Source organism: Alosa pseudoharengus, unplaced genomic scaffold (assembly GCF_046254945.1).
Source record: "Alosa pseudoharengus isolate Yale_2024_CS ecotype anadromous, Long Island Sound unplaced genomic scaffold, YU_APseudo_1.1 YU_APseudo_1.1_scf_20, whole genome shotgun sequence".
Taxonomy (NCBI): Eukaryota; Metazoa; Chordata; class Actinopteri; order Clupeiformes; family Clupeidae; genus Alosa; species Alosa pseudoharengus.
Window position 1 is genome coordinate 27,356,865 of NW_027468664.1, and position 13,690 is coordinate 27,370,554.

General features: G+C 40.5%; 1 protein-coding gene across 1 annotated transcript in view; it reads right to left on the reverse strand.

The window, feature by feature from the left end:
• Positions 1-1,263: 1,263 nt before the first annotated feature.
• The window catches only part of mybpc1 (myosin binding protein C1), a 52,689-nt gene continuing 40,262 nt past the window's right edge, over positions 1,264-13,690 (reverse strand). The window contains exons 29-34 of the mRNA XM_076296985.1: positions 13,076-13,271; positions 12,679-12,818; positions 11,167-11,326; positions 9,726-9,862; positions 7,756-7,942; positions 1,264-1,438 (exon numbers count right to left, since the gene is read on the reverse strand). Coding sequence (XP_076153100.1) covers positions 1,341-1,438; positions 7,756-7,942; positions 9,726-9,862; positions 11,167-11,326; positions 12,679-12,818; positions 13,076-13,271 — 918 coding nt within the window. The 3' untranslated portion in view covers positions 1,264-1,340. The remainder of the gene's footprint in view (positions 1,439-7,755; positions 7,943-9,725; positions 9,863-11,166; positions 11,327-12,678; positions 12,819-13,075; positions 13,272-13,690) is intronic.

Consider the following 13,690-nt stretch of genomic DNA (forward strand, 5'->3'; position numbering starts at 1 on the left):
TGTTGAAATATATTATTTAATTCAAACAATAGCTATTATACATATGTTTCAAAACATTTCAGTAGATTCAATTTAGTTTGATATGTCGTGATGTGTCTTTGTTTTCATAGTATTTTTTTCTTTTCTTTTGTATATTGTGTGCATTGTGACCTTGGGACTGTGAAAGGCGCTATTATTTTAAAATAGTGAAAGAAACAATTATCCATTACATTTCACTGCATATGGGAAGTTTATTTCAAATTCATTTCAGGAAATTACAAATCCAGGGACTGAAAGCATGCAATCAGGACCTTAATCGTCCCCGCCTTTGTTTCATTTTTTTTTTTTTTTAAATAACAGAACCACCCTTCAGGCAAAGGACAGTAGATGCATGCAGTGCGATACACCTGTCAGTAAACATAACAATAACATTTATCGGTAACATTTTACTTGGATAGTCCTCCCACAGTGACTTAACAAATCATCTGTTAACATTCAGTATGAAGTTCAGTATGTAAAATTGTTTTTGAACAATTATTGAACATCACTTTAACTAAATCCAACCCCTACCCTTAACCATGTATTTTTTTGCTAATCTGTAGATAGTCTGTGAGTAGACTATCCAGTTAAAGTGTGACCCATTTATCTGTGTATTTTAAGTGCACATACTAAACCTGCACAATCTGAAACCCACCACTAGATAGCCCGACTTCAAAAAAATCCAACAGCAGACTACATTGTGTAGCCCATGACTATCTCTCATCAAATGACCACTGTTTTGAAACTCTTCCCATGTCATTACAGGATGTTAATAATACATTCTGTGTTTAATATGATAAAAATATATATTTATGATGCATCTGTAACCACTTCCAATACATTCAGTGCCCACCTCTGGGGACGCAACAGAAAAGAAGAAAAGGGAAGAGAGAGAACAAAAAAACAATTTCCTGTCTGCAGATCCCTCACATTAATACCCTGATCCACTGCCAGCATCCAGCAAAAAGAAAAGTAATAAATAACACTACACATGCTGGGTATATTTTTTTCTCCACAGCTAACTTGAGGCTACAGTCAAAGCCACTGGTGACATGCATGTGGGCTCTTTGTAACATGAATTAATTTTTTTTTTTCGTAAGGAAAGATACTGTGGGCACATGGTTATATTTGGCTTTTCTATATATGCCTAACTATGAAAACATCTGTACACAGCATTCCATTTTTTCCACATTCGGAACCCAACCCCACTTACCACCCCCCCTCCCTCCCACCCCCTAACCCTGGTACACTAGAAGCTGAGAAGGAACTTGGTTGAGCCACGGGTGTCGGAAGGCTATGAGTAGCTCAGGGGAATTTGCTTGTCACTCGGGTGCCTTCTCTTGTTTTGTCTCGTTCATGTACTTGTCAATCAGGTGTAAGGGCACTCCCCTCTTCATGAGTTCAAAGAAGGTGTACCCGCCTAAGGTGGGAGTGGAAAGAAAGAGAGAGAAGTAAGATGCAGGTCAACAGCGGCCAAAGGCTCAGACAGGAAGTTATAGTTTTGTTGTTGTTGGTGTTGTTTGTTGGGGGGCGGTTTATTGAGTAGCACAGATTGTTTTCAGAGGACGTGTGTCAGAGAGACAGAACAAGCAAGAAAGAGGAGACAGAGAACTACAGACAAAGAAGCAGATAGTGAAGATAAAAGACAGAGATAGATAGATGGATAGATGTTTTGACAGAAAGAATCAACATAGCAGTGAGTGTCCATACAAGCACATTATAACCGAACTAGCACTGAATTGTATTCACTTTTGAATTAACGCACTGAGAAAACAGCAAGACGGCTTTGTGTTTCACATATATACTGGTGGTAACGGGCAGAAAGAGTTGTAGATGAAAGAACATCAGGACAAAGAAAGGGGAGAGAGAGTGTAAGACAGACAGGGAGGTTACAGAGAAACTGAACAATCACAATCAGTGGAACCAGAACAAGCGCAGACCAAAGACACAAAACTCTATGGCACTAGCGAATGCTCTCTAAAAGCACGGACAACGCCATTCCCACACCAGGCTCATGACCTTTAACCTATCTTCATTAATCAGTAATATGGACACATTTCATCTACAGACTACTCTATTCAAATTGTAAATCTGCAGAATTATTGTTCTACACTATACTACTTTATATAAAATGTAATTCTGTAGATGTATTATTCTATTTCTAGCTATATTGCATAAGTGCATGACTAGCCACGTTTACATGGACAGTTTTTTTGTCATTCCGATTAAACTATTCCGATTGAAACATTTGTGCCTTCTGTTCACATGGGGTATGTTCTATTCCGATCAGGTGCTCTCAAGCGCTTTAGAATCTTTGATGGGAATAGCCGTTGTTGCCTAGCCTGGAGGACCCCAATCTGAAAGATTAAGGGTCTGGTCACGAATAATGTAATGGCCCAACTCTTTAGCTCGCCTCTGGCCCGCCTATATCAGATACACAGATGTGATTGGTTCCCCCCGATGCAAGGGGCAAAAGTAACATGCATCATTACTTATTGCCAGAGTCTCTTGCTGAGCAAATTGATATTGATATCCAGAACCCTGGATTCCAGGGTAGTTGTTGCCTACTTTTCCTTAAAAAGGAAAATTTGGATCGGATTTTCATTCTGATTGAGGTGTTTATATGACAATTTTTATTCTGATTGAGCCGTTATTCCATTTCTAATCGGAATGGAAGTGTCCATGTAAACGTGGCTAGTGTCTCTATTGTATAAATATATATATTCAATACCATTGACACACCAGATTCATGTCCTTACCTAATTCATTAATCAGTAGTATGGATACATTTCATCTAAAGACTACTGTATTCAAAATGTAATTCTGAAAAAAGGATTGTTCTATTTCTAGCTATATTGTAGCCTAGAAATCTAGACGCACCCTAACGGCGACAAATTAATTTGCTCAGCTTGTACGTCTAGTATCGAACCATAGGAATTTCTATTGGCTTAACACCGTGGATGACGGCCAATCACAGCGCTCTATTTCGTTAGAGAGTCTTAAGGCGGGTTTAACAGGATAACGACATCCTGCGACGGTGAACAACAAGGAAGGTGGCTATGGCAAACGAAGAGCGGTTGTTTAAATCGGCGTTGGCGTCAACTTTGGAGGAGTTGGACTTGTGCTTTTCTTTGAAAGTAGATCAACACAATGCACTTAAGTCATTCCTTTCGAAGAAGGATGTATTTGCCGTTTTGCCGACCGGATACGAATATGGTCGTAGCGCTGGCCTATTGCATGCCTAGGCAGTTTGAAAGACAATTCTCTGCCCGCCCCTTGGATTAAGCGAGGTGAATGATTCGATGCCAGACTATACATGTCAATGATATAGGATGGCCCGCCAGGCTAGCTATATTGCATACTGTAAGTGCATAAGTGACTCTCCATCAATAATATACAATGCCTTACTTCTGAGGCTTCTGAGGAATAACTGTTTTTGCCAAAATAACCTAATCTGAAACATCAGGGATGATTGTTGAGGGGTGATAGATTGTTGAGTATACTGTCGAAATGACACACCAATAGCAAGAGCAATGCAGTAGTATGTCGTGCATAGTATGTCGCTGCCTTAAGGCCTCAGCACATATGCGCCGACATAAAAGCGCCAACTTGCCCATACCAGCAGCGAAATTTTCAGCTGACAAGTATTCAATAAACAATGGATTTTATTGAGCAACGCAATGGCTAAAAAAAAAGGAGAACTAAATCATAATCTACAAGGCAGTGGCGGAAGGGTTCAGCAGTGGTGTGCTGGGTTGTACTGGGAACAATGGAGTCTAATACAATCGAACATTGAAAGCGGACTGCACCGCACTCATGTCGGTGCCTATGACTGGAGGCCTTTAAGGTTGAGCAAATCCCCTCCCTTATCTGGTACAGTATGTGGTCTAGGCTGATGCTTACTCACCTTTCTGTTGGTATTTGTTATGGGAGGAACACACGGTTACCAAGGAAACACAGAGATTCGATATATAGAGCAGCAAATCAGCCGCTACACAGAGCACAGAGACAAGGCTCTCTCTGGTAGCCAAGTCTGACAGGACCAGCAACTGTGTGTGTTATTCTGATATAGAGGTATCAGTGAAAGTTCACTGATTCCACCAAGTGACATATACCCAGCCTTGTTAAAAAAAAAAAAAACGGGTTTCTTGGACACACCAAAGCGCTCAAGCAGCATATGATCCTAGTAGCGAACCTAGTACCCATTGTGATGTGTTATCATGCAATGTATGGATTGTACACATTTGATGATGTTACACTCTAAAGAGAATTAATTCAGTACAAGTAGTACAGGTTGTTCCAAAGACAGCTTAGTGTCATTTCAATGACAACTGAAATCAAATTAGGGAGCTTTTCTGAAAACTAGAACAAATTTCCGGTCGTAAAGACATCCACAGTCAAATCTTAGATAACACTGCACCATTTTTCTTTGTCAAGAGGGACAAACTGAATAAACTTTTTTTTTTCATTTTCCTTAGAGTGTAACTGCAACTGAGAAAGCAAAATAAAGCAGAGCGGGATTATGAGCCGCTGAAGAGGTTCCAAATGAATGACACATAAGCTTCATATGCCATAACCATATGAAAGCTTACCTTTAATGAGAACATACACTACTCCTGCACAGGGACTGAAGGGGAGAGAAGAGAACAGGGGAGTTAGAGACACTTTACATGAGGGAGTTATGTGCGCTCCAGTGGGGAGTTTCACCAACCACTTTAGTTATTATTAAATATTTTACGTGAAGGAGTTATTCAAATGTGTTTCGTAGGAGACACACTGAAATTAAAACATCATTATTGACAAATGAATGAGGCTATCGGTGTCGGGAGTTGGGATCAACGTGACTTTTTCAGTAAACTTTCAGTCAATTCTGGAAATGAACTGAGATTCGATGGAAATGAAAATCGAATCAAAATGAATCAAAATCGAACTGAATTATTATTCATTGAACTCGGAGGTCTACGGAACCCGGGAGGTGTAATTTCTTTTGTACATTGAGAGAACATATCCACATTTTACTAAATTGTGTGCTCATTTTACTGAATCTTGCTATCATTTGACTAGATTCTGCGCTCGTTTCAGTAAATTGTGCGCTCGGTTTACTAAATAGTGTGCTCATTTGACTAAATTGTGCTCTAATTTTAATTTAGTAAAACAAGTTCACGATTTAGTCAAATCAGTACACTATTTAGTAAACCGCACACTATGTACTAAAACAAGTACAGTAGTACTAAACCAAGTGTTCAATCTAGTAACCTGAAAGCACAATTTAGTAAACAGGGTATCCCCAGAATCCTCCAACTTAAATTCAAGACTTTTTAAGACCTTTTTAATACCACTTTGAATGAAATGTAATACCAACTTTTCACCCATTTGCACCGTTTTTTTCCCTTCTACAGGCCAAAGTGAACGGGCAACAACCAGGGTAGCCTACTTCGGTGGCACTGTATCTGTGTGTGTGTGTGTGTGTGTGTGTACAGTATGTAAATGCTACTCTTCACATAAAATATTATTTAGGTGTGTGCAATCTACTAAATTAGTTTTTTATTTGGACATGGTTCAGGCCTTAAAACAAAGACAACTTCTCTCAATACACAAGAAATATCTTGCGATGACACCTCCCGGTCTCTGTAGAGATTCATCTCCTGAATTTACTGAATCGATACCAACTCTGGTATATGACAAAATACACAATTATGACGATATCTATCACACAAAGGTATAATGAAAAAAGTAACCATGGAAAAGAAAATACAATAACACTTCACAACACTAAAAAAAATGAAATGTACAATACATGAATTTGCCCAGTCAACTATAAGATGAATTCTAAATGAACTGCCTTTTCTGCACGACTGTTTAAACCAGGGGTGTCAAACTCATATTAGCTAGTGGGCCAGATTTGTTGGAATGAGACCTCGTGAGGGCCGTCATTGTCAAGGTCATTACCATTTTTCTGCATGGGTATGAGTGTTGTTTGATATACTCCTTTTCCATATCCACTTATAAGCAAACAAGTACAAATCATGTGCTACTAATGCTATTTCTCTCTTGAAATAACCTTCTTCCATGTCTCTTCCTTCCTGAGGATGGTTTGTAGTGCTAGGTTTAATCAAGGTATCATAGAGATATTGCTTATTACCAGGGTTCCTACACATTTTCCATTTCAAAATTCCATACTTTTTCCATACTCAAATTTTCAAACTTCTCGATACATTTTTCTGACCATAATTCTAGACATTGTCAATGGAGCGTTCTACTAGCATTGTGAAGAGCTGTATATTATTAACTTATTAGCCCTCAGAAAACACTTGCCCACTGTTGGATACTTTTCGTTGAGGAAGTGCTGTGTTGGAAGGTGCACTCACATTTTTAGTTCTCTGTAGATACAGCATAGCCTACTACATATGTTGGAGACTAGTGCACTGATGGCAGATGCCTCAGAAATCACCGTAAACAATAGGCTATGATTTGTTTGCAATAACAGTTTATTAGATAATGCAGTATCCATATCTTGGTAACTTTTACAAAATCAAAAAAGTCTACCAGTGTTTTAGCCGAAAATAGCAGAGCTACGCAAACATACCAGTGAACAGGGTTTTTTTCTGAGGACCCCCGTGTAATTGTATCTTGACGATGTGGACTGTCAGTTAAGCTACACAGCAGTAGGAATGGTTCATTATAACCCGAGTGAGGTGATTAGTACTGTAGATGCAATAGCCAATTGTGGAAACACAAATATTCCTTCATACCCTTGTTTTTTTTCCCATACTTATTCAGACCTGGAAATTACTAAAATCAAATTCCATACTTTTCCAGGTTTTCCATACTGCGTAGGAACACTGTATTACACATTGTTTTTTTCAAATTTCCCCTTCCTACCCAGAACATCTGGGGGGCCGTATGAAACCTGCTGGCGGGCCTGATCTGGCCCCCGGGCCTTATGTTTGACACCCTGGTTTAAACATATGTTCTGCTTTAGAAAGAGGTGTTCTGACTGCTTCCCCCATGAATATGTTTGGAATGGTAGCTAGAACTGAATCATGTTAAATGACAAAAACGTCAGTGGAAATTGAAGGTACAATTTCCATGATAGACTACAGGATGATACTGGTCTTGATGTTTATTTTCATTACCATGCCGTTATAATGCATGGGAAAAAAAAAATCTTTCAATGATTAATTAGCACATGGCAAGAGTGGTCTAACAAAAGGAATGGACACCTTCATTAAATATAAATCCTCCTGTATGTGCCTATGGGCATTCTCAGAGCAAAGCTCTGTGGACATAAACGGCCTAGGCTGGGGTAAAAACTTAAATAGAACATACAGTATTAGAGCTGGCTGATGCGGCCATCCGCAAACTGGGAAGAAAACTGAGATTAGATGGCAAGAAAAGGTGCTAAAAGTTTCACTAAGACGCTCGGGTCTAGGGACATCAGAGGTGGGTGCTGCTGAGAAAAGCCTGTGGATGATTTTGTTGATAAAATGAAAGAAACTTCATCAGCACAGTCAACAGCAGACATGGAGACAAGGGAACTCGGATTGTTATAAAGTAAATAAGTGATCTGAGAGACTACAAAGGACATTGTTGTATGTTGTCAAACTTACAAGCCTTCATTGTATAACATATTTAACAACTCCTAACATAACATAGAGGTGAAACAAATGCAATACACAGCTAGAAGTTGTTTCCAAAACTTATCTCTGACATACACACACACACACACACTCTAACCTTTGACCTCCAGCTTGCATTCCACCTGAGCCTCGCCGAGGTCGTTGATGGCCTTGCAGCTATAGACTCCTCCATCATAGGGGCTCGGCTTACGGATCTCCAGGGTGCAGACGCCTTGGTTGCTAAACATGCGATAGCGTGGATCATCTATTATTGCAATCTTGTTCTTCATCCAGATGATTTTGGGCTGGAGCCCACATAGAAACAACATTGTACACAGACACAAACAAACACACACACACACACACAGAGAGAGAGAGAGAGAGAAACACACACACACACAGTGCAAACTGAGTAAGGTGCAAGTATATAATTAGAAATTAACTTTCATGTGAAGAACAGTAAATCTTCCTGCACACAAAGAGAGCACGCTAAGCCTCTAGGCTCCGCTGGACAGTCATTGTGCTCAGGGCCATGGCAGTGTTCTGCCGCTATGGAGGGCGGAGGCTTAGGCTAAAAGTATCCTACTCTGCATCTGCTGGGCTACATCACTGTCAAAAGGAGACACAGGCCAAAGGCTGCCTGAAAGTGATCCAGTGTGTGTGTGTGTGTGTGTGTGTGTGTGTGTGTGTGTTGTACGCATGTCCACTCTAACCCATATCCCATAACTTTTAACTTTTTTTCTTTCTTTGACATTTGCTTCTATTTGTAAATGTGTGTGTGTGTGTGTGTCGTACGTACGCATAACTTTTAACTTTCTTTCTTTCTTTGACATGTGCTTCTATTTGTAAATGTCTGTGTGTGTGTTTGTACCTGTGTGTGTGTGTGTGTGTGTGTGTGTGTCTGCACACGTGTGTTCACATATATGTGTTCTCACTGTCTTACTTACTTATCACTGTCTTACTTCTAGACACATCTCTGTTTCAGTTTATGTCTTTCTCTGCCAGTGCGCTTCTGTTTTTCTGAGAACTTCTAGGATGGGGGCACCCATGAGCTTTACACATGACCCAAACTATGACCTCAGTCTGTGGCCAGGATAAACACCTCGTGTGTGTGTGTGTGTGTGTGTGTGTGTGTGTGTGTGTGTGTGTGTGTGTGTGTGCGTGTGTGTGGATAAACACCTCATGCCCAATCTAAAGGTATGGACCCCGTTGAGCTTATCACATCTTAGAGCAGGTATTAGAAACCCTGTGATGTATTGTACACATAACCTCCTTTGTGCAGTAAGACGCAGGGGCACCTATGAGTGAGGTGCCTGATTATTGTTGTACACATTTGAAACACCCAGTTTTCTTTTGAATGCTCAATACTATACTCAAGTCAATACTATCCCCATATGTTAAACAATTACCCTGCATAATAAGATAATTGTACATGTACATGTAGCCAATATCTGTAGGCCTAAGCATCTGGCGGACAAACCAATTCAACTATTTTAATCTGAAACAACAAATGCTCTTCCAAAATGTCTTCTGACCACCATAAAAACAATATGAGCACTATTCTTTGTAGTGTTTAGTATCTTAATGTATTGGAGATCTGTATACAAGAAAGCCAGTACCAGAATTAGCTCAAGCCACCAGCCAAATGCTGGTAAAATGTGAAAGTGTCTGGTAGATTTCAGACACAAAATGATTCACTTTTAAGTGGCTGGTGAGTTTGACCATTTATCTGTTAGTGTCTGGTAGATATTCAAATTTTAAAGAAATAATTTCCGACGCTCGATGAAAGCTTATCCCAGAAAAAGACAAATTCACCAAAAAATGAACCTAAAGTCTGAGTCTGAATCACTGCACTGAAAGGCCTCTCTCCAAACATTCCTGTGGTCATCAGTTTACCGTGTGTGTGGCTCTTATCATGTCGCGTAATATCTCACAGTTCAAACAGAGCACATTCCACACCAGCAACTGAGTTGACTTACCTGTGCGCTAACCAAACACAACCCCGGTCATGCCCCAGACTTACCCCTCCAGTCAGGCACGGGTGGCATTTTGGGGTGAGATGAGGGGTGGCTGTGCGGTTTCACCTACCCTGGGGTTTGCCCTGACGCTGCAGTTGAGCGTGGCGTTGTAGCCGGCGATGGCCAAGATGTTGTTGAGTGGTTGCGTGAACTTGGGCGGCTCGGTGAAGTCGCGGTCGATGTACTCGGGGTGCTTGAGGTGGAGCCCTGAACGAGAGCGAGAGGAGAGGGAGGAAGAGGAGGAGGAAGCGGAGCCAGAGGAAGAGGAGCCAGAGGCACAGGCAGAGCAAGAGCAGGGAGGGTTGGAGGAGGAGGAGGAGGAGGAGAAAGGAGAGGAGGAGGAAGGGTGGGAAGGAAGGGAACAGGACGGATGCTGTGCATGATACCGGCTGAATGCTGTATCATGTGGGTTGGACCCTTTATGATGTGTGATGAGGAAGAGACAACATGGCTTTTTGTTTAATCAGAATCAGAACAGTTTAAATAACAGAGCTCTCTAGAGAGTTGATTTATTAATTGATTTTAGGAGCATATGTCAAATCTTATACAGCGTATGAGATTCAACATATCGTACCATGTTCACACCAAGATGTGACGCTGGTATGTGTGTAAGTCTCTTCTCTGTTTAAGCTGGAAGTGTCAACACCCACACGCTTTTCCCCCAACCTTTACAATGTACTTAATGTAATCAATTATATTAAAGTCTTCAATTTAACAATTACTTCAAAAAATGTATTTAGGCAAAATATACTATTTTGCCTTACTCTGTACATTATGATATATAATAAATAAAATAAGTATAGATGTATGTCTCTTGCACTATATCCACCTCTTTAACAATATACTTCTTTGATTTAAGGTGACAGGTGGAGAGTAACAGACTATTAAAACTATTTATTACATAACCATGTAACACTGCAATACCTTTTAATAATATAAAAAACGATTTATTACATAACCATGTAACACTGAAATACCTTTTAATAATATAAAAAACGATTTATTACATAACCATGTAACACTGAAATACCTTTTAATAATATAAAAAACGATTTATTACATAACCATGTAACACTGCAATACCTTTTAATAATATAAAAAACGATTTATTACATAACCATGTAACACTGAAATACCTTTTAATAATATAAAAAACGATTTATTACATAACCATGTAACACTGCAATACCTTTTGCCCGTGAAAAAAAAACACAAACAAGATTGCATATTCTTGCGTGAACAGACAACAAAACGGAATCATGTGATGCACTCAATTTACTGTTGTGCTTTTCATTTGATGGACAAATGGTTAATTGCATTTTCCTTTTGTCAACAAATTAAACTTCACTTCATAGACAAAAGGAAAAAAACGTAATATATATATTTATATATATTATTATGCTTTGGGAAGCCATATAGTTAATATCATCAGTCAGTTCATCATAACTATACGGCTTCCCAAAGCAGGATGTCATATGCTGTAGGGTGCTAGAGGCGGAGTAGGGACTGACCTTGCTTGACGATGAGGGCGCTGTCCTTGGTGGCGGTGGCGGACTCGCTGAGGCCGCACATGTTCTCGGCGTAGATGCGGAAGAAGTACTCATTGCCAACCACCAGGTCAGTGATGGTGAGGCAGGTGCGGTGGTAGTGCTCGATACAAGTGTACCACTCCTGGGGTTGGGAAGGGACGGTAGAGTTACTCAAGTGTACATACACACACACACACGCACACACACACACACACACACACACACACACACACACACACACACACACACACACACACACACACACACACACACACACACACACACAGTTACTTAAGGGCATTATAACACTTATGAACACACTCGCACACACACACATAAAGAGAAAGAAAAACAAATACAGTCTTCACAGCATACATAGTCTATTTTATACATAAACACACACACACACACACACAAAGAGAGAGAGAGAGAACCATGACACTTATCACCATCATCATATTAAGGTCCATATGATATAGTCATCATCACATTAAGGTCCAGATGATATAGTCATCATCACATTAAGGTCCATAAATATAGTCATCATCACATTAAGGTCCAAAGATATAGTCATCATCACATTAAGGTCCATATGATATAGTCATCATCACATTAAGGTCCATATATGACAGCGGTTCCCAAACTTTTCCCCCCGCGTACCACCGCCTACATTCCGACTCGGCTCGCGTACCCCCACCATCCGACACATAAACACATAAAAACGTAACTCATTCTATACTCGGCTCGCGTACCCCCCCCCCCCAGTTAAAAAGTTATGAAAAGTAGCCTGCATAGTAGCCTAACTACATCCACATACAATATCTTATACTGTAATAGGCCTACAACGCCTGACAAGGATGCATTCGTTTAGGCTATACAGCCTAGAAAGGCTAAACTTAGGCTACCTTTAGTTTGTTAAATGTAAAGCCTAGCTTAATGTTACCTTTCTTGCCCATCTGAAATAACTCCTAGCTTTGCTCCTTCCCTCCTTTCTGTTTTTGTTGTTTTCAAAAACCTGTTATATCCGCGAAACTTTCCCCCCACGGACCACGGACCATCCAACACATTCAAAAGTAACGCATTCTAGCTATTCCAGGCGTCATGTTTAATAAGCTGCCCTTTTTTGATGAACACATACAGAGTTTATAAATGATATCCTTTAATTTCATGTTTCCATATCATTATGACCTGATTCGAAATTATGTATTTATTCATGAATTAATTACAAAAGATTTAAAATTTTCATTTTACACCTGTCCGCCATTGCCCTTTTCATCTCGCGTACCCCCTAGAAGCAGCTCGCGTACCACCGGGGGTACGCGTACCACAGTTTGGGAATCCCTGATATATGATATAGTCATCATCACATTAAGTTCCATATATGATATAGTCATCATCACATTTAAGGTCCATATGATATACTGTAGTCATAATCACATTAAGGTTCATATGATATAGTCATCATCACATTATCATCCATATGATAGAGTGTACCATCGTCTTTTTATCTGCTTTCTGAATGGTGTAGCCTGTGATTGGAGCGTTTCCGTTGTCTTTGGGAGGGGACCAATCAAGTGCCACGTTCTCCCCCCATACTTCCTCGATCTTAACACACTGCGGGGGACCGGGAAGATCTAAAGAGGGGGAAAGGTCAAAAGGTCACTAGGATAATCTGCTGCACTAGTCATTTGAACTAGGCTTTATCATGCTTTATTGTTCTTAGTCTTCTGAAGCATTTCTGACAGGTTTGTCATGGACAGAGAAACAGACAAAGGCCATGCACATCCCTAAAGAGAAAACAGACACACACACACACACACACACACACGTGAGACATGAGGTGTTTATCCTGGCCCATGAATCCTCTAACAGACTGATAAACAGCACTCACCGACGATCTGGATGTCCAGGATAGCAGTGTCCGTGTGCTTCTCCACCTGCACGGTCATCTCGTACTTGCCGGAGTGCTTCCGCTCGGCCTTGCGTATGAAGAAGATGCTGTCGCACTCCGTGTTGCGGATGTTGACCTGGGTGGGCTCCACCTCTCCACCGTCCTTCAGCCAGCTCACTTTAGGCCTGGGCTTCCCCTGACAAGCACACAAGACATTCTCAGATTTTAAGGGTATTCTTAAGAATTTTTGGGTGCAAGTTTGACAGCGTATTTTGGCAACAGTGCATGCGCACTGTGGCCAGGGCAAAGTCAGACACATAGAGTGGGCAGAGTCAGACCGAAGTTAATTAATAAAAGATAGATAGATAGATAGATAGATAGATAGATAGATAGCTAAATAGATAGATCAGAATTTAACACAGGTTGCATGTGATTCATTTATTTAATTTCACTTCACTTGGAGAGGTCTCGCCCATTTCAGAGTCCACGTCTTGACGTAGCTTCCTGCTACCTACAGTACATCACCGCCGAACTCGGGCCCTTTGTCTTTTTGTCTTAAATAGGACAGCGAAGACCGTCAGGAAGTGAGTGGGAGAGAGGTGGGGTGGGATCAGG